We start from the raw sequence: 27,215 nt of genomic DNA, 5'->3' as shown, positions 1-27,215 counted from the left end.
ATCCAATTCCTCAGAACTCCAGTCCTCACTTCCTCAGATCAGTGTCAATGTTTCTGTGGGTGAACAGTAAACACACAGCCACTGTTTTCAGTCCAACAGTTTTAGGCCCACCGCTACAACACTACACTTACTACCTGGGGAATATTGCACAACTCATTGGTAATAAAAACAACATTCAATGTCTTGAAAAAGAGACCTGGAAGGCATTGATGATACAGAGTCAAGAACAATGTCTTGAACATATTTATTTTGTAGAGAAACATCTCTGAGAATGAATGCAGTGGAATAACAACACCAAATCTACTTCAAACCATACACAACATCATTAGTTACGATGCTGGGCTTCAAAACACGAAGAGAAAAGACTAGAGGGATGGGGGTTGAGGTGAGGAGGGGGTTTCAGGGTGGCAGACTTCTATATGGGTTTCTCTTTATGGTCATTGTTGTCTGCATCGGAGGAGGAAGAAGAAACAAGAGGAGGAATCTTTCTTTGGTTTATCCTCTTCAGCTGGTAACTGCTTTGGTTGTTGGTGTCTCAGCCTTAGCTGCCTTTGTAGGGGCCTCTGTCTTTGTAGGGAGGTTCTCTTGAGTTGCAGGGGCTTCTGTCTTCTTTGTGGGGGCCTCTTGGATTCGAGGGGGACATTTCTGAGTTGCCGGGGCTTCTGTCTTTTTGGGGACCTCCTTTCCATCAACTTCATCCTTCATCAAGGCTTTCTTAGGTGGCTGGGGCGGCTCTGATGTGGAGTCAGGAAAGAGGAAGAAGATCTCAGTCTGAAGGTTTTGTAGGATGTTTTTCAGTTGAGGAATTGAAGTAGCCTTGTGGAACCATCCTGATTGCTACGCTCCCCATTCTGTTTAAATCTGAATGTGAGCTATTGCATGATCAGGATGGTTCCACCAGACTATAATAGAAGAAGACATACAATTTGAATTGGAAATGTATAGTGTATTGGCCATGTTCAAATCAAATTGCACATCCTACTTGAATCAGATGTTTGCATGAATTGAATGGGAATAGACACCCCCTCTGCAACACATCCACATAACATTGGGATCAAATGAATCAATGTCTTACAATCGTACAAGGAACAACTCACAACACCACTGGATCTGTCTACAACATGTTAATAACATTGTCTTTGACATCATGCAGTTATACAGTGACATAGGTAGGTAGTGCAGACAGAGTGATATTAGCCATAACTGAGAATGAACAGCAATCTGGAGTGGTGTTAGAGCGCACTGTGATTGATTGGTACGTGAGACAGAGACATCTTAGATGAACAGTAATATAATGGTATGTTGGATTCCCTGGTGTCTTCTCCCCATACATCAGATCAGATGGATCAGTAGAGCCGATGTCCAGTACTTACCACAATTCACTGCCTGCTCCAAAGAAAAGTCCACGCAACTTGAAATGTAATACCAGGGTTACTGCAAATGTGTTGCAGCTACAGATCCTATAGAAACTGAATGCTGTTTGATCCTATGTATAGGTACCTCATTATAAGCCATGCGCTAACTGGGAATACCGGCTATGACAACCCACATCAAGTCATGATTACTGAGCCCCCATTCCCTCTGGGTTTGTGCATCATTAGCTCACCTGTCGTCGGGGCGATGTCGTGCATTAGGCTGCGGTAGTTCTCGATCTCGGCCTCCAGCTTCATCTTGACATGGAGCAGCTCCTGGTAGTCATCCACATGCCTCTCCACCTGCGTCCTCACCTGGACCAGCTCTCCCGTCAACTGCAGCAGGATCTTATTGAGGCGGGTCATCTCACGGTTGTACCGCCCATCCATGTCCTTCAGAGATTCCTTGTGGGAGTGGACCTGTGACAGACAAGAAAAGAGACCAATCAATTTGTGAGCAGATGTGACGGACAGGCACAGGGACCAATCAAATCCATTTGAACTCACTATTTTTATTTGTATTTCTTGACTATAAAGACAGCCAGCAAGGGATTGTGAAATGCTATCGGATGTTGGACTGTTGTATTAGTTGTTGATAAATCAAGTTCACATATGTTCCAGGTGGCGACCATGTTGATGACAGGTCATGAAGTTCAGTCTGGTTCGTAATGAGTTCAATGTAATAACCAGGTCGGCTGGTCTATATAGAGGTGTTGCATTCTTTGTAGGTCAGGGGATATGTGTGTGCATAGTTGACCCCTGTTTAGCATGGTCAGCTTTACCTTGACCCAGTTTACAGTTGACCTACACTCTTAGATAAAAAGGTGCTATTTAGGGTTATTCGGCGGTCCCCATAGGTGAACCCTTTGAAGAACCTTTTCGGTTGCAGGTAGAACCCTTTTGGTTCCATGTAGAACCCTTTCTAAAGAGGGTTCTACATTGACCACAAAATGGTTCTACCTGGAACTAATAATGGTTCTCCTATGGGAATAGCTGAACTATTTTTCTACACATGTAGGACAGTACAGGTGGTGTATGGGGGTTACCTATGTTGGGTATGGTCTGGTGTGTGTGATGTCACTGGTACTATAACATCATTTACATGGGCTACAATATGATGACATACCAAAACCAACACAGGGGGACAGAATGGAATCTTTTCAGCTGGGAATTCGTGAGTGAGTGAGTGAGTGAGTGAGAGATGTTGCAGGTAGGTATGTATTACCATGCTCATTATAGACTGTATGTCTATCTCCAGGAGGTGTCTCTGTCTGCGCAGGTCTTTGAGCTCATTCTTGCCTGAATGCAGAGCCTCAGTATTCTGAACCACCTCTACCTTGATGCTGTCAAACTGTCAGAGAGAGAGAGAGAGAGAACCAAAATCAGAACCAAAAAAGCACAGTACAACAGCAAGATGCTGACACTATTTGAGGAGTCCATAAACACAAACAACTTCTGGCAAAATTGAAAAAAAACAACAACAACAAAAAAGACAGGAATTAGCAATACAAAATGGTGACATATGGACAACCCATTTTAAAACATTCTACAACACCGTTCAAATTCATGCAAATGCAGAACAACACCAAATTCATGAGAAGTTGAATGGATTAGAAATAGCTATAAAGGACAATCAAAATCCATTGGACTCCCCAATTACTGACCAGGAGCTGTATAAGAAACTTCAGGCCCTCAAATGTAAAAAGCATGCGGACCTGATGGCATCCTAAATGAGATGCTCAAACTCACTAGTGCAAAATGTCAACTGGCTATATTAAAACTGTTTAATTTGATCCTGAGTGTAGGTTATTTCCCTGACATTTTGAATCAAGGACTCATGACCCCAATCTTTAAGACATTTGACCCTAACAATTACAGAGGCATTTGTGTGTAACAGTAACCTGGGGAAGGTTTTCTGTAGTATTATAAATGTAAGAGTTCTAAACTTCCTTAAGAAGCACAATGTCTTGAGTAAAAGCCAAATTGGATTTATACCAAAACATCGCACGACCGATCATATTTACACCCTACACACCCTGATAGATGAACATGTCTACCAAAATAATTCCAAAATGTATGCTTGCTTTATCAACTTCCAAAAAGCATTTGATTCTATTTGGCATACAGGACTGTTCTATGAAGTTATTGAAAGTGGTGTAATGGGTTAAACATATTACATAATTAGTTCAATGTATACTGGCAATACATTGAGATTAAAAATTGGCAAGAAAATAACTTAATTCTTTAAACAGGGGTGGGGCCTTCGCCAGGGTTGCAATCCGAGCCCTGCGCTCGTCAATATTTAAATAGAGGAATTGGCCACTATTCTATAAAAATCCTCAGCCCCTGGTGTTAGTCTCCACAATTCAGAGGTTAAATGCCTGCTCTTCGTAGATTACCTGTGCCTGCTGTCACCAACAGCAGGCACAGACCTGGGCCCTGGCAGTAAACCCCAAAAATACTAAAATAATGATTTTCCAGGGAAGATCCAGATCTCAGGGAATTAGACCAATGTGCAAAATGTATAGAGTACTGCACACACTACAATTACTTAGGTTTTAAAATAAACTAAACTGGAGACCTTAATAAGGCAGTGAATGAACTGAGAGAGAAAGCATGCAGGGCATTCTACGCCATTAAAAAACAAATTCAAATACCAAATATAAAATTAGGCTAAAACGAATTGAATGTGTCATTGAACCAATTGCACTTTACGGCAGTGAGGTGTGGGGTCCACTTGCAAAACAAGATTTCACCCAATGGGACAAACACCCCATTGAAACACTGCATGCAGAGTTCTGTAAAATTCTCCTACTGTCACGCCCTGACCAGGTGAACTCTTCTATTTTGGTCAGGGTGTGGCATTTCTATAGTTTATTTTCTATGTTTTTGGTATAGCCTTGCTTTGGGGCGTATTTCTATGTTGGGTCCTGTCGATTCCCAATCAGAGACAGCTGTCGCTAGTTGCCTCTGATTGGGGAATCATATTTAAGTTCCTTTTCCCCCCACAATGTTTGTGGGTTGTTGTCTCTTTTGTTTGAGCAGTAGCGATACGTTTATTCTCTGTTTTGACCGTGTTATTTCAGTCTGAAATAAATAACATGTGTTCGCTCCCAGCTGCGCCTTGGTCCACTTCTTCCTTCCTGCACGACGATCGTCACAGAACAACCCACCAAATCAGGACCAAGCAGCGGGAGGATAAGGAGCGCGAGAGATGGGCTCGCGAGGGGAAGGAGTTCTGGACCTGGGAGGAGATCATGTCGGGGAAAGGACCCTGGCGGAAGGATTCCCAGGTCGAGGAGGTGATGCCAGCCGGTGGAAGGAGTCGCAGGCGGCGGTCGAGGAGGCCCGGAAGACACCCCCAAGAAAATTTTTTGGGGGGGGCTTATGGGGTGGTCCGGAAGGGCAGAGGAAGAGCCCAGACCACTGCTCTCGTGGGGGATAACGGCGAAGGAGGAGGCAGAGATGTGGCAGGTCCTGGAGGACCTGCGTAGGGACAGCGTGGAGGAAGAGCCTTGGGTGGCAGAGGTGTGCACGGTATCGCCAGTGCGCCTGCACAGCCCAGTGCGCTCTGTGCCAGCGCCCCACATTTGCCGGGCTAGGGGGAGTGTTCAGCGAGGACGTGTTGTGCCGGCTCAGCGCTCCTGGCCTCCGGTGCCCCTTCTCGGTCCGATGTATCCTGCGCCGAGGACACGCACTGTGTCTCCGGTACGGCTGCACAGCCCAGTGCGTTCTGTGCCAGCGCTCCACACTTGCCAGGCTAAGGTGGGCGTTGAGCCAGAACGGGTGATGTCAGCTGTGCACTCCAGACCTCCAGTGCGCCTCCTCGGTCCAGGATATCCGGCGCCGCTTATGCGCACTGTGTCGCCGGTGTGCGGTCACGGTCCAGCAGTCCTGTGCCAGCACCTCGCCCTTGCCGGGCGAATGTGGTGCGTGTCCACAGTCCAGTCCGGCCCATCCCTGCTCCCCGCACCAGGTTAGTGGTGCGTGTCCCCAGTCCTGTCCGGCCCATCCCTGCTCCCCGCACCAAGTTAGTGGTGCGTGTCCACAGTCCTGTCCGGCCCATCCCTGCTCCCCGCACCAAGCCAGTGGTGCTTGTCCCCAGTCCTGTCCGGCCCATCCCTGCTCCCCGCACCAAGTTAGTGGTGCGTGTCCACAGTCCAGTCTGGCCCGTCCCTGCTCCCCGCACCAAGCCAGTGGTGCGTGTCCCCAGTCCAGTCCGGCCCGTCCCTGCTCCCCGCACCAGGTTAGTGGTGCGTGTCCCCAGTCCTGTCCGGCCCATTCCTGCTCCCCGCACCAAGCCAGTGGTGCGTGTCCCCAGTCCAGTCCGGCCCGTCCCTGCTCCCCGCACCAAGCCAGTGGTGCGTGTCCCCAGTCCAGTCCGGCCCGTCCCTGCTCCCCGCACCAAGCCAGTGGTGCGTGTCCCCAGTCCAGTCCGGCCCGTCCCTGCTCCCCGCACCAGGTTAGTGGTGCGTGTCCACAGTCCTGTCCGGCCCATCCCTGCTCCCCGCACCAAGCCAGTGGTGCGTGTCCCCAGTCCTGTCCGGCCCATCCCTGCTCCCCGCACCAAGTTAGTGGTGCGTGTCCACAGTCCAGTCTGGCCCGTCCCTGCTCCCCGCACCAAGCCAGTGGTGCGTGTCCCCAGTCCAGTCCGGCCCGTCCCTGCTCCCCGCACCAGGTTAGTGGTGCGTGTCCCCAGTCCTGTCCGGCCCATTCCTGCTCCCCGCACCAAGCCAGTGGTGCGTGTCCCCAGTCCAGTCCGGCCCGTCCCTGCTCCCCGCACCAAGCCAGTGGTGCGTGTCCCCAGTCCAGTCCGGCCCGTCCCTGCTCCCCGCACCAAGCCAGTGGTGCGTGTCCCCAGTCCAGTCCGGCCCGTCCCTGCTCCCCGCACCAGGTTAGTGGTGCGTGTCCCCAGTCCTGTCCGGCCCATTCCTGCTCCCCGCACCAGGTTAGTGGTGCGTGTCCACAGTCCTGTCCGGCCCATCCCGGCTCCCCGCACCAAGCCGGTGGTGCGTGTCCCCGGGCCAGTCCGGCCCGTCCCTGCTCCCCGCACCAGGTTGGTGGTGCGTGTCCCCGGTCCTGTCCGGCCCGTCCCTGTTCCCCGCACCAGGCCCACGGCGCGTGTCCACAGTCCGGCACGGCCTGTGTCCGGTCCACCGGTGACCAGTCCTGTTCCGGTCGGCGGCTCCGCTCCGGAGCCTGAGCATGCCGCTCCACCGTGGTCCAGTCCGGGCCAGAGGGGTAGGGCTAGGGTGGAGGCAGGGGGAGAAACACGCCCGGGGCCAGAGCCTCCAACGAGGGTGAGGCGCCCACCCGGGTCCCCCCCCTAATAGACTTTAGGTTGGTGCGCCGGGAGTACGCACCGTTGGAGGGGGGGTACTGTCACGCCCTGACCAGGTGAACTCTTCTATTTTGGTCAGGGTGTGGCATTTCTATAGTTTATTTTCTATGTTTTTGGTATAGCCTTGCTTTGGGGCGTATTTCTATGTTGGGTCCTGTTGATTCCCAATCAGAGACAGCTGTCGCTAGTTGCCTCTGATTGGGGAATCATATTTAAGTTCCTTTTCCCCCCACGATGTTTGTGGGTTGTTGTCTCTTTTTGTTTGAGCAGTAGCGATACGTTTATTCTCTGTTTTGACCGTGTTATTTCAGTCTGAAATAAATAACATGTGTTCGCTCCCAGCTGCGCCTTGGTCCACTTCTTCTTTCCTGCACGACGATCGTCACACCTACATGTCTAGAGGAAAACTACAAACAATGCATGCAGGGCAGAATTAGGCCAATATCCACTAATAATAAAAACTCAAAAAAGAGAAATTCAGTTTTGGAATTATCTAAAATACAGTTACCCATTCTCATATCATTACCAAGTCCTGTAATGCCAAGAGCTGAGCAAAGAAAAGAGTCCCCTCATCCAGCTAGTCCTGGGGCTGAGTTCACAAACCTGTTCTACTAACACACTGAAGCCTCAGAACATCCAATCAATCAGAATAAAGCAAATTACAACACAGTCAACACAAAACTACATTACTTATTGGGGAAACACAACACAAGCACAAAGCAAAATGCAGTGCTACCGGGCCCTAAATCTACAGTAGACCATGGCAAACTATTTGACCATGGTTACTGATCAAAACCTTAGAAAAACCTTGACAAAGTACAGGCTCAGTGAGCACAGCCTTGCCATCGAGAAGGGTAGACCCAGGAAAGCCTGGCTCCGTGTAGAGTAAAGGCTGTGCAACCACTGCACCACAGCAGAACCTGAGACAGAGCTGCGTTTCCTGACAAAATGTCAAAAAATATAAAACAATTAGAGAGTGTCATTTCCCCAAATTTGAAACCCTTATTCAAGGTTTCAAAGACCTCTCTGATGAGGATAGGCTGCCCCTCCTGTTGGGGGAGGACGCAGAGAGCTGTGGGTTGGCAGCGCACTACAGTACATTGCTGCCTGACATAAGATGAGTCAGTGTCTGACATACCAACCTCCCTGCACATAACATCTATGCTGTTATTGTAATTGTTCAATGTATGATTATTTTGATCCTTGATTATTGTAGTTACTGCTGTCCCATTGACAATATTGATTATTATTATTTGAATTATGTTAATATTGTAAATCTTTGGCAATATGTACATTGTTACATCATGCCAATAAAGGAAATTGAATTAAATTGAGAGAGAGACAGAGAGAGAGAGAGAGAGAGCAAGCAAGATTAATTCATTAAGGAATGAACAAACAAACAAGCAAAGGAATTAGATCATTAATGAACAAACAAACTAATATAGTGTGGTTCATTGATAAGGAAGTAAATCTTCATACCTTGCTCTGGTACCAGTCGTCGGTATCCTTGAGGTTCTTCTTGGCCAGTTTCTCATACTGGGAGCGGATCTTGTTGAGAGTATGTTAAAGGAATTGATATCTTTGAAGATAATAATCAATAATCAATTTGCCTTGACTAATGCCCAAGGTTTGCAAGACAATGTGTTAAAATAATTAGGCAAGGACTCAGCTTTCTGCAAAAGGTTTCTGTAGCTTTATTCAGAGAACGTTCTGAGGTCAGGATAACAAAACAGTCATTATATAGTTCTTGCTTTCTTACGCACATGCATTTACACACAAACTGTTGGTGACCTGCATCCCCCATAGACTTCTCACACTGTTTATCACTATCCCGAGCTCAGCCTGTTCTTTTCCCTCAAGGTTAGAAATGCTTTGAAGCTTTCACTCCCTGGACCATCTGTCTCCTGGTGTCCCTCCTAATTACATACACACATTTCTTTCCCTATCCCGTGGTTCCTGGACTTTCCAGAACTAATCAAACTAATCGATCCCTACATTGATCATTACATTGATTATTCATTAACCATGCTGTATGACTAATAATTCATCATGGTCTATTGATTCATATACCTTTAATAGATCATTCTCTTATCAATTCCACCCTTAAATGATTCAATAATTCACCATGATATGATCAGATGCTATATGAGAACCCTACTAATCACACGCTATATGTAAATGCCATAATCACTCGCTACATGGAAATACATCACATGCTATATGGAAATTAACATAATCATACACCATATGGGATAAACATAATCATACACTATATGGGATTACATAAAGATTATCACATACTATGAGTATTCACTAACAATCACATGCTATATGGAAATTAATTGTGATACCATGATTAAACAAGACTAATACATCATTATTCCTCCTATACCCATCAATGACAGTCCTAGGCCTCTTTCCAATTATGATACTTCGATTCAGGATTTTCATCATAATTTTCATTAAAGGAACAGTCTATCAAAACGTTGAAAATTGTTTCATCAAACATTGGCTCCTCGTTTTCGAAAGAGATGGAGCCATCTTCCTGGCCTGGAGGCCCGCATTCGTCATCCCACTGATCGGAGCTCGGAATTGGTCCATATCTCACCATCTGCTGCGTCATCGATCTCTCTAGAGTCCTGGTGATTAAACCTCTCACACATGGGACGAGACAACATCCACACAACACAAACACACTCATACAGGTGAAAGCAGCCCATAATACAGTTCTTACAACACTTTTCCATTTCCCAAAACATGGGATGTGTTATCAGGAATGTACGTGTAGCGCTGAACCTAATCATTCTACCTACACTATCCTCTTTTGCCAATAACATATCGAGAGTCAGTCTATTTTACCAGGTCATGAGGGAGGTGGCGGATAATTGGTCAGAGAACCTCTTTACTGCATCCCCGGTTTTATTCATGAATCTCTGTTGATTATAAAATATGTCATTAATCCCATCCACATTTTTATTTATTGTCAACCACCAAAATAATGTAGTGTTAAAGCCTTCACATATTTGATTCATAGCTTTGTATTCATCTGGAACTTCCCTGAGGATGCCAATAGCATCCATCTAGACAAAGCTACTCCCATCCTGGTCAAAACTCCTCCTGTGCCTACTTTAGCCTCCTATAACTGGCCTCTGATGACTAACTTGACTTGGTTGGACCTATAACCCCAGGGCGCAAGTTCCTAACCACCCTTTGTGGTCATTTCTGTCGTATGCGTCCTTTGCTGGTACTAGCCCACCCTTCATCAGTTATAGGTGCTGTGAGGTTAAGAATGTTCTATTCATCTCTCAAACCTAAGTCAGTAACATTACCAATTACCTTTGAGTCATTAAAATCATCTAAGTTCTCGGTGCCATTCTTGTATCTATAACACTGGTATTCATCCGGAATTTAGGTGAACCGAGGTGGGTTGGCTGAGTACTTCAATCTGGCCAACTCCAATTCCTGTACAGTTGTCTTCTTTCCCAGGAAATTGTTTAATGTTTACCTTAAATCCTACATCTTGATCTTCTTTGACTCCTTATTCTGTAAGTCACTCATCAGTGTATTATATAGTTTATCTTCTACTTCTTCTCAATGACAACGGTATCGTATGATTAGTGCCAGAAGGTGGTGGATCTGAATGTATCAGTCAGATTAGACTATGATGCAGCTCAGAGTCTCTACTCTTCCCAAAAACCGCCAACCCTCTCCTGCCCTTAGTCTCTCTGCTAGGTACCACCCCATACTCACACCTCTAGGAGCACACACAGTGATGAACGGTCGGGATAGGAAATCTTCGTTAAGGAGGTAACCCCCGGACCCTGTTGGTATCGGTTCTTCTCCTAACTCTGTGTGTGATCAGCAGTGTTCATATGTGTACATACCTCCTTGCAGTGGGTAACGTGGACCCAAGTGACTCTCTCAGCTTCTCTAATGGCAAAGGCAGTGGTTTAACAGAACCTGGTATGGGCCTTCCCAACGGTGTTGCTTCCAGTTTTTTTCTCCTCAGGGACTGGATCCACACCCAGTCTCCTGGTTGGATTGAGTGAATCACCTTCTCCTGTAATTCACCTGTTGGGCACAAAATCTTGGACATACGGGTTTGGTTAACAAACAGTCTTCTCATGTGCTCTGCTAGTATTTCTTCAACTTCTATGTCTACCTGTTCTGGTATCTCTAACTCTGTCATCCATCATTTAAAGAGATGGCTCCTAGTAAACCAACTCTAGGGATAATATCTTGACTTAATATTTTAGCTACCATAATCATGTCCACCAAGTAAGTTGGGAATGCTTCTATCCATTTGCTATACTTATCTGTTACTGTTAAACACCACTTCTTCCCCTCAATTCGGAATATTTCAATAAGTCCAATTCCAAATGAATGGAGCTTCTTACAAAAAAAATGTGTTTAAGTAATTATCCTCTAGGCCATCACTCTTTCCTAACTACTCTACTATACTTCCCTCCCCTTGATACACTGCTTAGCCTATGTATCAATATTGCTGCGTATCCATACAATGTCTTTGGTAGGATAAGTAAATTATCCTTATGTCAGACCTTCTCTTGTAGGATGCCCCATTTCATTTTCCACATGTCCAATTCTTCCTGGGGCCCTCATCCTTGGCTATCATTTAACAATCCTCTGTCAAGTGTCTTATCTTCTTTAAGATGTATCTGTGCTGTTTTGTATGGTTTTAAATGTCTATGTGCTTGTCTGTGTAAATAGTAACTTTTCTCTCCTTTCTTATTTCACCGGTTCTAGTCAATGCTACTATTTCGGCCTACTGTGCAGAATAGTGTCTGGGCAATGGTTCAGTGTCTAACACCTGAAACCAACTAAACTTTCATATCTCCTCCTAGCGAATTTACCAAACAAAAACTTAAAATCAAAACTAAAATACATGCCTGCCAATGGAGCCGATAGTCTCTCCATGAATTAATATCCTAAAGCTAAGTGAACCAAATTCTCTTCCTATCTACTCCTGCTGGCCCCCCTTCTTTCTTCCTGCTACTCCCCAACCCTCAAGGTTTCAGCCGTGCAGGGGAGAATCTCTCTGTCTGCCCTTCTATCTGTCTCCAGCTTTTTCTCATAATATGGTTGTTTCCAAATATTGACTAAATGTCTCATTGTCTCCTTGGTTGCACTCCTGAACTTTAGAAAAATCAACCTGTCTAGATATTGCATATCTACTTAAATTTATCTCGATACCCTCAATAATCCTGGATCACCTACAGATGTCATATATCCCTGTCCTGTTGACATAAGTCTACCATTATTAAACTTATTCACAACAAAATATAGTAATACTATTATATCAATTCCACAGCCTTGTTGTGTTAAATCTCTTATACTGAATTCAACAACAGCTGACTTCCTAAGGGAAAATAAACGTATCTAGATCATGTAAAAAATACCCCTGCTACTGGTCAAAATATTTTCAAATCACATAATCAGATCAAAATGACTCATCTGATTTACTCCACAAAGAAAAATTATTTTACCCTTAATGTTCTAGGAAAATAGACTTAAGGAAGCCTACCCTTAGTCTAAGGCTTTGCCCTTTTAGTCTTCTCATTGGTTCAAATTATCAATTGTGTCTAAGAACTTTAACTCCATCATAATTATCAGTTCTACAAATTCCCTTAAAATCAATATCACCAATGACCTTAAATTCACCATCCAAATGGCTTTTCAATGTGGCTGATCAGACCACACAGGAAAAGTCACCAGAGGGGTTTAAAAGTCATACCACCCTTTCAGAACCGTGTTTCTTACTACATTAAACAAAGTAAGGCTTAGAACTTCATCTACATTTTGTATCCCAGGTTCCCAGAACATTCCCTATCAAAATAATTGCATGTGTTTATTAAAACTCCGAAAACAAAACTTCCAAAATGCCATGTGTGTATACCCCTTTAAGATATCATGTCCCTAGGAATTTTTTATTTATTTATTTTTTCCAAAGAGAGCTAAGCGCTTCTTTTTCCATAAAATAACCACTTGGTCAGCGTTTCATCCTATCACACTGATCCAAAACCCCCAAAGTTGACTATAAACAAAACGTAATAATACTTAGAATTCCATTGTACTCCCCCCCATCATTAGTTTTAAACTTCCTCAATGGTTTATGTGATTGAACATGCCTTTCTGTGGGCGCCTGACCTTCTCTCTGTATTTGTCTCGACCCCCTCTCTGGCCTCTCTTACTTCCTTCAGATCTGCTAGCCCCCACCCTACGAGGTTCTGTTTGGTGGCACGATTTATCTCGGGACACATTCCACTGAGGAAAGCAATTTTTAATTGCTGATAATACGGGGCATCAAATCCATCCACTAACGGGGATTCTATTAACCCACTATTAGCGATGGACACGTCCTTTAATCTCTCTAGGTATTGGTTTATAGTCTTATGAAATGTGCAAGGGTTTAAAAAAAAATATCATGTATATCGCCACAATTCTGTCGCAATTATTAATTTCCGCTCCTTATAATTCATTAGATTTAAGTAACTGCCTTTTCCTTGATTCCGTCATTCAAATACAACTCCCATTCTCTATAAATCCTTTAAGCAGGCCATTTAGACCACAAACAACGTACTTTATCGAATTTGCCTCGCTATTATTTTGAAAGAATCTGTCTTCCTATTTAAACTAAACAAGCTATCAAAACATTTGGTTTCTATCTTAAACAAACACTAACAACCGTATCGTTCCAGTCAAAACATAACAATAATTACATTTAATTTTAGTCCCATGGTGCATGGGCTGGATCCGAACACGGGTCCCTCGCATGGCAGGCAAGAATTCTACCACTGAACCACAATGCTATTATTCATGTTTACAATTTCGGTAGTTGTGTCCTACTCGGTCACAATGTTCACAGGGTGTTGTACAGTCTCTGGCGAAATGTCCTGTTCTATCACAATTAAAACACCGCTTCTTTCTGTCTTTGTCAGCGCGTCTCCCTGTTTTTCCCCTTCTGTCTACAGAGTCTGTTCTCCTCCCCGCTATTTCCCCTAGGGTTGCTATCAGGTACTCTGCTTTTTTCTGTTCTTTTTTAATTCTGTTGTTTTTCCCATGCTGCTCATAGTGAACGGCATATCTCTTTACCTCTGCCAGAGTTGCTGTTCCCCATCCTACTAGAGTCCTTTTTATGGCACGACTTATCTCTGGGCGCATTCCACTGAGGAAAGCTATTTTCAGTTGCTGGTGGTATGCTGTATCGTTCCCCTGGGCTACCGGTGGCTCTATTAACCCACTGTTGGCATTGAATACCTCCTTTAATCGCTCTAGGTATTGACTTATAGTCTCATTGTCTTCTTGTTTACATTCGTGGACCTTAGAGAAATCTGCATGTCGGTGATAGGGGTCCCTCAGATTATTACACAGCTGTGTGATTTTCTCGACATACTGTCCATCTATCGCACAGGGCAATACCACCAAATCATTATGTCCAGGTTCCCACTGTCCCCGGACCGTTGCCCAGTCCTTCCCCACCAGCTGTCTTACTGCTCTCTCAATTTCCCCTGTGTCTAGCTTAAAGCTGGCTGCTAGACCTTCCAGATCTCTTCTGAACCCTTCTATACCTGTCTTAGGATGCACTACACCCTCTACAGCTCAGACCACATCTCTCTGTGTCCATGCCCTGTATACATCCAGAGTGGCCTGTGCCCCATCATCCCCAGCCCGTGGGTTTGGCAATGCTATCATAGGGTACTGGCCACTCTCTCCATCCTCTCTCAACTTCAGTAGCTCCTCTCTCTCCTTACCCTGTTCTTCCAGCAGCCTTCTCAGGGCTTTGACTGTCCTGTCCTCTACACTATCTACATGTCTATGTTCTACCATTAACTCTAGCTTTTCTACATCTAAACGTCCATCAAATTCATACTTATTTCTCCATTTTGGGTCAAAATAAATGTTCCTTTTATCCTTGGATTCAATATATCTCTCATATATCTCTCTTAATTCCGGGACCTCCTTTGAGGATTTACCACCCATATTATTCAATTGCTTTCCTTGTTATTATGCTTATTCTCACAATCTATGGGTGTGCTTTTATTCTATATTTTTAATAGTCCCTGACTACTTCCCATATAACCCTAATAGTCCCAGACTATTTCCCATATATTTTTAGTAGTCCCAGACTACTTCCCATATATTTTTAGCAGTCCCAGACTACTTCCCATATATTTTTAGCAGTCCCAGACTACTTCCCACATATTTTTAGCAGTCCCAGACTACTTCCCATATATTTTTAGCAGTCCCAGACTACTTCCCATATATTTTTAGTAGTCCCAGACTACATCCCATATCTTTTGAATAGTCCCAGACTATATCGATACGGGGTAGTTTATTTTTAGTAATGGCCTCAACTACTACGAGTCATTACGGACCCGTCCGTTTCCGAATAGTCCCAGACTACTTCCTATATTTAAAATCCTCCCTCACCTTTATCTTGACCAATGCTTTATAGGAATTTTTAGTAAGTTTAGAATTTAACCCCAAAATAATGAATAAAGATTACTGACCTTATCTTGCAGCTGAGAATTCAATGTTCGTAGAATCTCGCCACCACCTCTGTCGCGTACCAGTTTGCCACCGGCCTGTAAAGAACCCACAAAAAAGGGCCAGGTCTTTGATTTACGGATATTTCATCCGCCCGTGCACGGTTTCGGTGTCTCCTTGGAACGACAGCGGCAGTTTGAAATCCCGGTCGAAGGACCAATTGTTAAAGGAATTTATATCTTTGATGATAATAATCAATAATCAATTCGCCTTGACTAATGCCCAAGGTTTGTAAGACAATGGGTTAAAATAATTAGGCAAGGACTCAGCTTTCTGCAAAAGGTTTCTGTAGCTTTATTCATAGAACGTTCTGAGGTCAGGATAACAAAACAGTCATTATATAGTTCTTGCTTTCTTACGCACATGCATTTACACACAAACTGTTGGTGACCTGCATCCCCCATAGACTTCTCACACTGTTTATCACTATCCCGAGCTCAGCCTGTTCTTTTCCCTCAAGGTTAGAAATGCTTTGAAGCTTTCACTCCCTGGACCATCTGTCTCCTGGTGTCCCTCCTAATTGCATACACACATTTCTTTCCCTATCCCATGGTTCCTGGACTTTCCAGAACTAATCAAACTAATCGATCCCTACATTGATCATTACATTGATTATTCATTAACCATGCTGTATGACTAATAATTCATCATGGTCTATTGATTCATATACCTTTAATAGATAATTCTCTTATCAGTGTATCACTCAGGTTATTGTCCTGGGAGTCAAACTCCACGAGGACGTTGGAGTCCTTGATCTTCTTACGCAGCTCATCAACATCCTGCATGCAGCAGGGGAGAATACAGTAGTTATTATGGGCTATTTCAAGTAAAAGCTGTGCTAGGATCATCTCTCCCATTCCCAGCTATAAACCTAACCATTATGAGGTAAATCTCAAAACTGTTCCGGGAACAGTGGGTGAATGAGTGTGTGCCCTTACATCCTTATGGTCCTTCTTGAGGAAGGCGAGCTCTTCCTTCACAGACTCAATCTGGCTCTCCAGCTGCATGCGGTTCAGGTTGGTGTCATCAATCATCTTCTTCAGGCCAATCAAGTCCCGCTCCACAGTCTTCCTGGCCTGCTTCTCGTTGTCCAGCCTGCAGAGGAGAGGACAGGAGCATGTATCAGTCTCTCTTAGCCCCATACAATGTAAAAAGCCCCATTGGGTTTTAGCAAAGACTGCAATATGTAAATGCGCACCATTTTCATAAAAATTGTTATTATAATGACATAATAATAATAATCCAATAATATTTATTTTATTTTGTGTATTTTTTAACTATTTTTTGTATTAATTGAGGGTACTACTAAGTACATTAAATAAATCTCCAGGTCTTCTTCTATAATAAATTGATAGCATGTCATGTCTCACTTGTTTTTGAAGACATCATTGGCCAGTTTGGTGTTGTCAATTTGCAGTAACAAACGTGCATTATCCATGGTCATATCACGGAGCTGAAACCGAGAGAACATGGGCCAGTTACTGAGAATTCAATAAGCACACCAAATGATTCACAGACAGAGATCAAGTGACTATCAGGTGAATAAGCTCAGCTGACATAGACATACAGTACTGTACATTGATCATTTAAAGGGCAAAAATGCAGAATAAATCAGTCTAATTAATCATATTAAATAATTAACTGAGTGAAAAATCACCTTCTTCCTGAGGTCATTCAACGGTTTCTCAACCACATCCCAGTCGCGGCCGTTGGGGTCTCCTCTCTTGTCCAAGATGTCCTGATCTAGTCGTCCAGAACTTTGTTGGCTTCCTCCAGGTTCCTCACCCTGCCCAGGTAGCCAGACAGACGGTCGTTGAGACCCTTCATGGTCTTCTTATCATCCGGGGCGGGCCCGGGGGCAGGAGAGACCTCCTTTGAATTCTCCGGGTCAGAACGCATCGCGTTCCGTAGTCCCTCCAGACTGGCCACGGACACCCTGGAGCCTCTTCCCCCGGCCCCACCGAACATGCTAAAGGCTCTGTTCCTAGACATGGCAGTGGTTGGTTGAATGGGTGAGTTGAGAAAGAAAATAGAGAGGCAGTGTAGAACCGATAGTCACCTGTACAGGTAGTGATTGAGAGATGCGAGGGACTGTTTTTATACCGCTGCTCAACACCTGAAACCGGCCCCAAAGATACGATTGGCTGTAGTATGTCCAGCACACCCCCAGGCAAACAGGTTTAGAGTAAACATTCAAGTTTTCCTTTGTGACTTTGTTGTTTTTACTATGAAATTTAGAGTTCCACCTCAGCTGATTGGACAGAGGCGGACACCTGAGTGGTGAGGGTTGGTCCTTGCCCACCTTAAAATCCGGTGATAACCTGAGAAGATGTGCCTTTCCCTAAACTCTGATACTTGAGAACCCTTCTCTCTCTGTCATTCTGACAAGAACACAAAGACAAGATGTCCAAACCAGGCGGATTCAGCAGCCAGTCCGACACTCCTTCCGGTAACAAGCCCAAAAGCTACCCGAACGTCGTCACTAACAAGGACCTTCTAGAGCCCAACAACCCGAAGGTGGACCCGAAGGACCAGTCAGCCAAGAGCCAGGAGAAGGACCAAATGGTTGGACTCAACGACAAGTTTATAGCATTCATTGACAAGGTGTGTTATTTTATTATTCTATTATTATTATTGATTGGATTGATAATTTTACACAATCAGTACATTGATGCAATAGGTCTGTCGGAAGTCTGCTGGTAATAGAGAAACACCTGTATGGCACTCCTACATAATTATTTCAGCCATATGATATTTGATTTAATGCTTAATGTGACGCTCGTCGTAAGGAGTAGACCAAGGTGCAGCGTGTTGAGTGCTCATGATAAATATTTATTTAAACTCAGAACACTAAAGCAAAATAACAAACGGAAAATGAACGTCACTTTCTGCAGGCTTTACAGAGCTGTGCAAAAACAAGATCCCACAACTGAAAGTGAAAAAAAAAGGGCTGCCTAAGTATGATTCCTAATCAGAGACAAAGATAAACAGCTGCCTCTGATTAGGAACCATACTCAGCTCAACACAAAGAAATAGAAAAAATAGAAATGAACATAGAAATACAAAATCTAGAATGCCCACCCAAATCACATCCTGACCTAACCAAAATAAAGAAAATAAACGGCAATCTAAGGTCAGGACGTGACACTTAATTTATGCATTTTCTTCCAATTCATTGTGTAATAATTCCATTAGATAGACCCAAACACATCTTGAGATAAAACAAATGTATATTTCTAATTATCTATAGGCCTACGTTTTTATACATTCTACTTAACTGTCATTATACTTCATGACCACCTTTACATAATTAGAAGTCTACCTTCACTAAAATAAGAGGCTCTGAAATCATCCCAGCAGCGTGGTTCATGTAGCCAAAACATTCTACCCAGAGAGAGGTGTTCTAGCGGTCTCATCACCATCACTCACACCTGTAAAGAAAACCTGTCAGACATAGAGTCTCCTGCTCTCTGCTCCGCGTTCTGAGCCTCTCTCTCTTTCATTTTCTCTCTCTTTCATTCTCTCTCTCTCTGTCGATCATAGGGCGTTTTCAACTGCTAAGGTGCCACCTTGTGGCCAATAACAGAATACCATTTAAAAATGGAATTATTTTTTAATCTCTTGCAAATTTTCCAAATCTATTTTCTTATATAGATTTTTGGACTTGGATTTAGTCAGTATTATATATAATATTTTTGTTGGGTTATATTTGTGAGTGTGGGGGCCTATTTGTTGTTAACAGACCGTAATGTGAGTATGTTGTAGTGAATCACACATTAGTTCTATATTTAACGGCCATGAGAGTCTGGGTGTAAACCTAATGCATGTTGTTGCCACCAAGCAGCCAGACAGTGTGCTTGCCACACACACACACACACACACACACACACACACCCACACAGTGGAATTATAGCTGTGGGCAGATCTGGTGTTGCCCAGTTAGTGTAATGAGACCCTTCCTCACTGAGACACCACATGTGTGCACACACACGCACCAACACACACACAATGGCATCCCACAAGACTAACAGGTTGTAGAGTCACTTTTTCAATATCTGTTCAATTCCTGCTAGCAGAGAAGTGGAGGCTTACAAATCTTAACCCGCAATCCCCCAGTGACATGAATAAAAATGGATAGGAGTTTTTTCCTTCTTTAACTCATTGTTGTTTACTCTGACTGGTTTCAGATGCAACAACCGTGATTGAGTTTCTCTCTTTCTCCCTCTCCTTCTCCCTTTAGGTACAAAACCTGGAGCAGCAGAACAAGGTCCGGGACACGCATCTGAAGATCCTGAAGGAGCACGAGGACTACAAAGGCAACGTGGACGCTGTGGTCCAACAGCTGGCCAACGAGTTGCAGCGGCAGATCGAGAAGCTGGCCCGGGACAAACAGAAACTGAAGCAGGAGCTGGCCCACTGCCAGGACCAAGTGGACCAGACACGCAACAAGTCAGTGACTTCACAGAGCCTTTTCTAGTTAACAGTTAATAGAATCGAATAGAACAGAATACAATACAATACAAAATAATACAGTGCAATACAATAGAATGGCATTGAATTGGACAACATGCACTGCAAAAGATAGATCTAAATTATGAATGTATTTACCATTTCAGAAAGCCCTAAGAAACCACCCAACACCTGATTCCTGTGAAGCAGGCCTAGGGACAAAACTAGGACAGTCAATGGTATAATATAAATCATAGTTTAGATATTGTACAGGTCACCAGGCCTCCAGGAAATGCCACAGTCCACAACAGGAACCTCATCAGTGTAAAGTGACAAACAGCGTTTTCTCACGCTAGGCTAGGAGCATTTTTCCACCTGGGTCCCCAGGCCTCAAGAGTCGGAGGTGCTAATTCTTTATCCTTACATAAGCCTCTGTCCACTGGGTTGAGTTAAGTATGTACAGGGAGGCTCTGGTGTGCCCTGCACTATGTCTGTGGGGAGAGGTCAGTGTAGACTCCCCAGCCCCTCTACTCCACTCTACCTCCTAACCATGGACCTCTGTGTTGCACAGTACCCACAGACATGGCTCTGAGAGTGGAGAAAATGTGGAACCCTTAGGGACCTGGGCCCATTCATCCCATCCATCCTGGGCTCTTACCCAGTCTGGATCAGCTCAATACAAGCACGCTATGCTAGGGTGTCTGTCTGACTTGGGGGGGGGGGAGAGGGGAACAAAGCTGCAGATGGTCTGACAGTAGGATGATAAATTGAAAGGGGTTTGGGATGTGTCGTGGTGTGTCGTGGTGTGTCGTGTCGTGGTGTGGTGTGTCGTGGTGTGGTGTGTCGTGCTGTGGTGTGTGGTGTGTCGTGGTGTGTCGTGTGGTGTGTCGTGGTGTGGTGTGGTGTGTCGTGCTTGCAGGTGTGTGCGCTTACCTGAGCTCCCATCTCAGTCATATCATACCTGGGCGGCAGGTAGCCTAGAGGTTAAGAGCATTGGTCCTGTAACCAAAGGTTGCTGGTTTGAATCTCCAAGCCAATTAGGTGAAGAATCTGTCTGTGCCATTGAGCAAGGCACTTAACCCTAATTTCTCCTGTAAGTCGCTCTGGATAAGAGCGTCTGCTAAATGACTAAAATGTAAAATATCAAAACAACAACGTCCTCTTCATTATCCACTCTGTGGTCCTCCAGGTACCAGGATGAGATCCAGAAGAAGTCAGATCTGGAGAATGACTTTGTGATCAACAAGAAGGATGTGGATGAGGGCCACCTGGCAGCCGTGGCTCTGGCTCTGGAACTGGAGGACCTGATGGGAGAACTGGACTTCCTGAGGCGGGGCTATGATGAGGTAGGCTGACTGACACACCCATCGGCCAATCAGAGGCTAGGTGGAACCAGAACCATATATAGCTAACATGGCGTCCAGTGTAAAAGTTTGCCAAACTCTCTTTATTGCATGGCGCTGAGTGGAACTATTGCAACTTACACCTACCCAGTGCACAAACCACCTCAAATCTGCCAACTAGGGCAGAGCGAAGGAGGCAGTTACCTGGAATGAGACACAGCCCAGATCTCCTTCTCTTTACCCCTTTTTCTCCCCAATTTCGTGGTTTCCAATTGGTAGTTACAGTCTTGTCCCATCGCTGCAACTCCCGTACGGACTCGGGAGAGGCGAAGGTTGAGAGCCGTGCGTCCTCCGAATACGACCCTGCCAAGCCGCACTGCTTCTTGACACACTGCCCACTTAACCCGGAAGCCAGCCACACCAATATGTCGGAGGAAACACCGTACACCTGGCGACAGTGTCAGCGTGCATTGTGCCCAGCCCGCCACAAGACTTGCTAGTGCGCGATGGGACAAGAACATCCCTGCCAGCCAAACCCTCCCCTAATTGTGCGCCACCCCATGGCTCTACCGATCCCGGCCGGCTGCGACAGAGCCTGGACTCGAGCCAGGATCTCTAGAGGCACAGCTAGCATTGCAATGCAGTGCCTTAGACCAGTGTGCCACTCGGGAGGCCCAGATCTCCTTCTCTAATGTAGTATTGTTGTCCTGGCTGTTGTCCGTGACAGGAGCTGAAGGAGCTGGAGTCTCATATCCAGAATAAGACGGTGGTCGTGAAGGAGAGCAACAAGAGATCTCTAGACATGGACGAGATCATCGACAGCGTCAAGAAACAGTACGCGGACATGACCTCCCGTGCCAGAGAGGAGGCAGAGCTGTGGAACCAGAAAAAGGTGAGGATTTTTTTTTTTTTAGTTCATTTAGCAGACACTCTAATTCAGAGAGACTTACAGGAGCAATTAAGGTTAAATGCCTTGCTCAAGGGCACATTGACAGATTTTTCACCTGGTCGGCTCTGGGATTTGAACCAGTGACCTTTCGGTAACTGGGCTAATGCTCTCAACCGCTGTGGTGGTAGTGGTGAGGGGTGGTGGGGGTGATTGTTGAGGGGTGATGGGGGTGGTGAGGGGTGGTGGGGGTGAGTGGTGGTGGGAGTGGTGAGTGGTGGTGAGGTGACTGGTGGTTGTGGTGGTGGGAGTGGTAAGTGGTGAGGGGTGGTGGTGGTGGGGTGAGCGGTGGTGGTGGTGGGAGTGGTGAGGGGTGAGTGGTGAGTGGTGGTGGGGATGAGTGGTGTGGTGGTGAGGAGTGGGTGGTGGTGGGAGTGGTGAGTGGTGGTGGGGATGAGTGGTGTGGTGGTGAGGAGTGGGTGGTGAGTGGTGAGGGGTGGTGGGGGTGAGTGGGTGTGAGTGGTGAGGAGTGGTGAGTGGTGGGGGTGAGGGGTGGTGGTGGTGGGGATGAGTGGTGTGGGGGTGGTGGTGGGGGTGAGTGGTGAGTGGTGAGTGGTGGTGGGGGTGAGTGGTTGGGGTGGTGGTTGGGGTGAGTGGTGGTGTTGGGGTGAGTGGTGGTGGTGGTGGTTGGGGTGAGTGGTGAGTGGTGGTTGGGGTGAGTGGTGGTGTTGGGGTGAGTGGTGGTGGTGGTGAGTGGTGGTGGGGGTGAGTGGTGGTGGTTGGGGTGAGTGGTGGTTGGAGTGAGTGGTGAGTGGTGGTGGTTGGGGTGAGTGGTGGTGGTTGGGGTGAGTGGTGAGTGGTGGTTGGAGTGAGTGGTGAGTGGTGGTTGGGGTGAGTGGTGTTGTTGGGGTGAGTGGTGGTGGTGAGTGGTGGTGTTGGGGTGAGTGGTGAGGGTGAGTGGTATCTATTGTCCGTCAAGAATAACTTTTGTTTAGCAACTTAATCACAGTTACACATCAGAGCCACACACACCAACATTATGTATCACAGTAAATGATGTTGACGATGTAACAAGAGTGATGACTATCCTAAATATATTCACTGATTCCCCTCTATCCTTTCTCCCCCTCTCTTTTTCTCCCTCCCTCCCTCCCTCCCTCCCTCCCTCCCTCCCTCCCTCCCTCTCTCAGATGGATGACATAGTGCTGACAGCAGGACAGTATGAGCAGGATGTACGTAATGTGAAGAAGGAGATTGCTGACATGCTCCGTCTAACACAGAGACTGAAGGCAGAGCTGGAGACCCTCAAGAAGCAGGTGAAACGCTCTTGCACGCACACACACTGTTTCCTATATTTCTATATCCTTCTCCACTTCCGTTATCCCTCTGACCCTCTCTCCCTCTGACCCTCTCCCTGCCTCCTTTTGACCCTCTACCTCCTCCCTCCCTTTGACCCTCTCCCTCCCCCTCTCTCTCTGACCCTCTCTCCCTCTCCCCTCCCTCTGACCCTCTCCCTCCCCCCTCTCTCCCTCTGACACTCTCCCTCCCTCTCTCTCCCTCTGACACTCTCCCTTTGACCCTCTTCCCCACCTCCCTTTTACCCCTCTCTCTCCCCCTCTCCCCCTCTCTCTCTGACCCTCTCTCCCTCTCCCTCCGACCCTCCTTCCCTTTCTTCCCCTGTTCAGAAAATAGTTCTTGAGAAGGACATTGAGGATGTGGAGGTGGACGGGCAGAATGCGTTGGAGCAGGCCAGGGATAACATTGTTGCGCTGGAAGATGCTCTCCGCAGGGCCAAGCAGGACATGGCCCGTCAGGTCAGGGAGTACCAGGAACTGATGAACCTCAAACTGGCCCTGGACATCGAGATCGCCACCTACAGGAAGCTACTGGAGGGAGAGGAGATGAGGTGAGTGGCACAGTGGAGTGGGGGGGGACCGGGGAAGAGAAGTGTGGTGACGGGGGATGTAGGGGGGTTATGTGTGAATGGGTGGGGTTAGTGGTGTGTTTGTGTCTGTGTGTGTGTGAGAGAGAGAGAGAGAGAGAGATTGAAATGGAGAAATACTGTAGTATCCTGCCTATACTTAGCCCGTATTCTCTCTGTCATTTCAGAATGAAGTACCATATACGTCAGCAAGGTAAGAGCTCTTCTTATTCCCTCCAGTGATTCACTCTCTTCTTCATTAGTTTATTTAACCTTGAGCCTCTAGGTGGCATCTACATGATACTTTCCACTTCAGAGTAGCAGTGGAGGAAAAAGTACCCAATTTTCATACTTGAGTAAAAGTAAAGATACCTTAAAAGAAGATAACTAAAGTAAAAGTCACCCAGTAAAATACTGCTTGAGTAAAAGTCTAAAAGTATTTGGTTTTAAATGTACTTAAGTATCAATAGTAAAAGTATAAATCATTTCAAATTCCTTATATTAAGCAAACCAGACAACACGATTTTCTTGTTTTTAAAATTTACGGATAGCCAGACACACACTCCAACACTCAGACATAATTTACAAACAAAACATTTGTGTTTAGTGAGTCCGCCAGATCAGAGGCAGTAGAGATGACCAGGGATGTTCTCTGTTTAGTGAGTCTACCAGATCAGAGGCAGTAAGGATGACCAGGGATGTTCTCTGTTTAGTCAGTCCACCAGATCAGAGGCAGTAGGGATGACCAGGGATGTTCTCTGTTTAGTGAGTCTACCAGATCAGAGGCAGTAGGGATGACCAGGGATGTTCTCTGTTTAGTGAGTCCACCAGATCAGAGGCAGTAGGGATGACCAGGGATGTTCTCTGTTTAGTGAGTCCGCCAGATCAGAGGCAGTAGGGATGACCAGGGATGTTCTCTGTTTAGTGAGTCCGCCAGATCAGAGGCAGTAGGGATGACCAGGGATGTTCTCTGTTTAGTCAGTCCACCAGATCAGAGGCAGTAGGGATGACCAGGGAGGTTCTCTGTTTAGTGAGTCCTCCAGATCAGAGGCAGTAGGGATGACCAAGGATGTTCTCTGTTTGGTGAGTCCACCAGAACAGAGGCAGTAGCGATGCCCAGGGATGTTCTCTGTTTAGTGAGTCCACCAGATCAGAGGCAGTAGGGATGCCCATGGATGTTCTCTTGATAAGTGTGTGAATTAGACAATGTTCCTGTCCTGCTAAGCATTAAACACGTAACAAGTACTTTTGGCTGTCAGGGAAAATGTAAGGAGTAAAAAATACATTATTTTCTTTAGGAATGTAGATGAGTAAATGTAAAAGTTGTAAAAAAATATAAATAGTAAAGTACAGATACCCCCAAACAACTACTTAAGTTGTACTTAAAAGTATTTTTACTTAAGTACTTTACACCACTGCCGAGTAGTTCTTTCCCATCCTCAGTAAATGTGTAGAAGGTGAGTAAGAAGAGAAAGATCCGATAGGAAGACCTGTGTTGTGTCATGATCTGTGTGTCCTACTAAAATCAAATCATCTCTCTTTTGCTCAGATTACTAAAACAAACCAACCAATCCCAGTCCTTGATTGCACGCAGACATTGATTTGCCGTCGAAGCCCCTCCTGACTCTGAAGCCCCTCCCATTAGATGCCGTTGCCCCCCCAACGAGCCCCAGGAAGCCCCTCCTGACTCTGAAGCCCCTCCCATTAGATGCCGTTGCCCCCCCAACCAGCCCCAGGAAGCCCCTCCTGACTCTGAAGCCCCACCCATTAGATGCCGTTGCCCCCCCAACCAGCCCCAGGAAGCGTCTGCTGATCAGAATTGAGGTGGAGGCGGGCAGGGTCATGTCCAAGAGCTTACACTACTCCGACAATTAACCAAGCCCACCGTCACTCTGCTGTCGCTATAGTAACACTGTGTTGTACCTCTTTCTCTCACTTTTCCATCTGAAAACATTGCGGAGTCTTTTGTTTTACGTTAAGGTCATTGTTTAATAAGCTAAGGTGTTAAACTTTGTTTTCAACTGCAGTTTGGAAGACCATGTGTAACAGGAGCTCTTACAAAATGTGTCCTCTGCTCTTTTTCATTACGTTTGTGGTGGGAGAATTTATCCGTGTTCTCTTGTGCTCGTGTGACTGGGAAGACCATGTCCTCCAAAGCTTGAATGTCACTGAACCAGGTCCAAAATAAAAAGAGAAAATATTAAGGTACCAAATATGTGTATGGTTTGTTTAAGGAGTATGTCTGTCACCCTATACATCTCAGCCCTGAACTCAAGGTATACATGGGCCTATCGTTACCACACAGACAGAGATATACTTCCTAGAACCCGGGGCCACCAGTGTCGTCATATAACTACTTACATTCAGTATCTCCTTTTGATGAAAACAACTGTCTAATTTGACAACAGTAATGTTAAACACAACTGTCTGATTTGACAACGGTAATGTTAAACACAACTGTCTAATTTGACAACAGTAATGTTAAACACAACTGTCTGATTTGACAACGGTAATGTTAAACACAACTGTCTAATTTGACAACAGTAATGTTAAACACAACTGTCTGATTTGACAACGGTAATGTTAAACACAACTGTCTGATTTGACAACAGTAATGTTAAACACAACTGACTAATTTGACAACGGTAATGTTAAACACAACTGTCTGATTTGACAACGGTAATGTTAAACACAACTGTCTGATTTGACAAGGGTAATGTTAAACACAACTGTCTAATTTGACAAGGGTAATGTTAAACACAACTGTCTAATTTGACAAGGGTAATGTTAAACACAACTGTCTGATTTGACAACGGTAATGTTAAACACAACTGTCTGATTTGACAACGGTAATGTTAAACACAACTGTCTGATTTGACAACGGTAATGGTAAACACAACTGTCTGATTTGACAACGGTAATGTTAAACACAACTGTCTAATTTGACATGGGTAATGTTAAACACAACTGTCTGATTTGACAAGGGTAATGTTAAACACAACTGTCTGATTTGACAACGGTAATGTTAAACACAACTGTCTGATTTGACAATGGTAATGTTAAACACAACTGTCTGATTTGACAATGGTAATGTTAAACACAACTGTCTGATTTGACAACGGTAATGTTAAACACAACTGTCTAATTTGACAACGGTAATGTTAAACACAACTGTCTGATTTGACAACGGTAATGTTAAACACAACTGTCTAATTTGACAACAGTAATGTTAAACACTGCATGAGGACCTTTTCTCATTTAGTGTTCAATGTGGAGACTGTAGTTCCTTGTGGTATAC

General features: G+C 45.3%; 2 protein-coding genes across 2 annotated transcripts; one reads left to right on the top strand and one right to left on the bottom strand.

Annotated features, from left to right (window-relative positions):
- Positions 1 to 206: 206 nt before the first annotated feature.
- Positions 207 to 17,400, bottom strand: LOC115179784 (keratin, type I cytoskeletal 18-like). The gene is given in 9 exon segments (XM_029741546.1): positions 207 to 734; positions 1,607 to 1,832; positions 2,638 to 2,763; positions 8,233 to 8,315; positions 16,019 to 16,097; positions 16,257 to 16,413; positions 16,689 to 16,771; positions 16,976 to 17,058; positions 17,061 to 17,400. Coding segments are annotated over 9 exon segments (1,317 nt in total). The 5' UTR covers positions 17,311 to 17,400; the 3' UTR covers positions 207 to 504.
- Positions 17,401 to 17,632: 232 nt separating this feature from the next.
- Positions 17,633 to 26,130, top strand: LOC115179708 (intermediate filament protein ON3). The gene is made up of 8 exons (XM_029741392.1): positions 17,633 to 17,922; positions 19,559 to 19,767; positions 20,957 to 21,113; positions 21,838 to 22,002; positions 23,187 to 23,312; positions 23,682 to 23,902; positions 24,106 to 24,131; positions 25,467 to 26,130. Exons 1-8 carry the CDS (start codon positions 17,722 to 17,724, stop codon positions 25,472 to 25,474), a joined length of 1,113 nt encoding a protein of 370 aa, XP_029597252.1. The 5' UTR covers positions 17,633 to 17,721; the 3' UTR covers positions 25,475 to 26,130.
- Positions 26,131 to 27,215: the final 1,085 nt, after the last annotated feature.

The sequence above is a fragment of the Salmo trutta genome, chromosome 39 (assembly GCF_901001165.1).
Source record: "Salmo trutta chromosome 39, fSalTru1.1, whole genome shotgun sequence".
NCBI classification, from domain to species: domain Eukaryota; kingdom Metazoa; phylum Chordata; class Actinopteri; order Salmoniformes; family Salmonidae; genus Salmo; species Salmo trutta.
The sequence above is the reverse complement of the archived record's forward strand: the minus strand, read 5'-3'. Positions and strand labels throughout refer to the sequence as shown.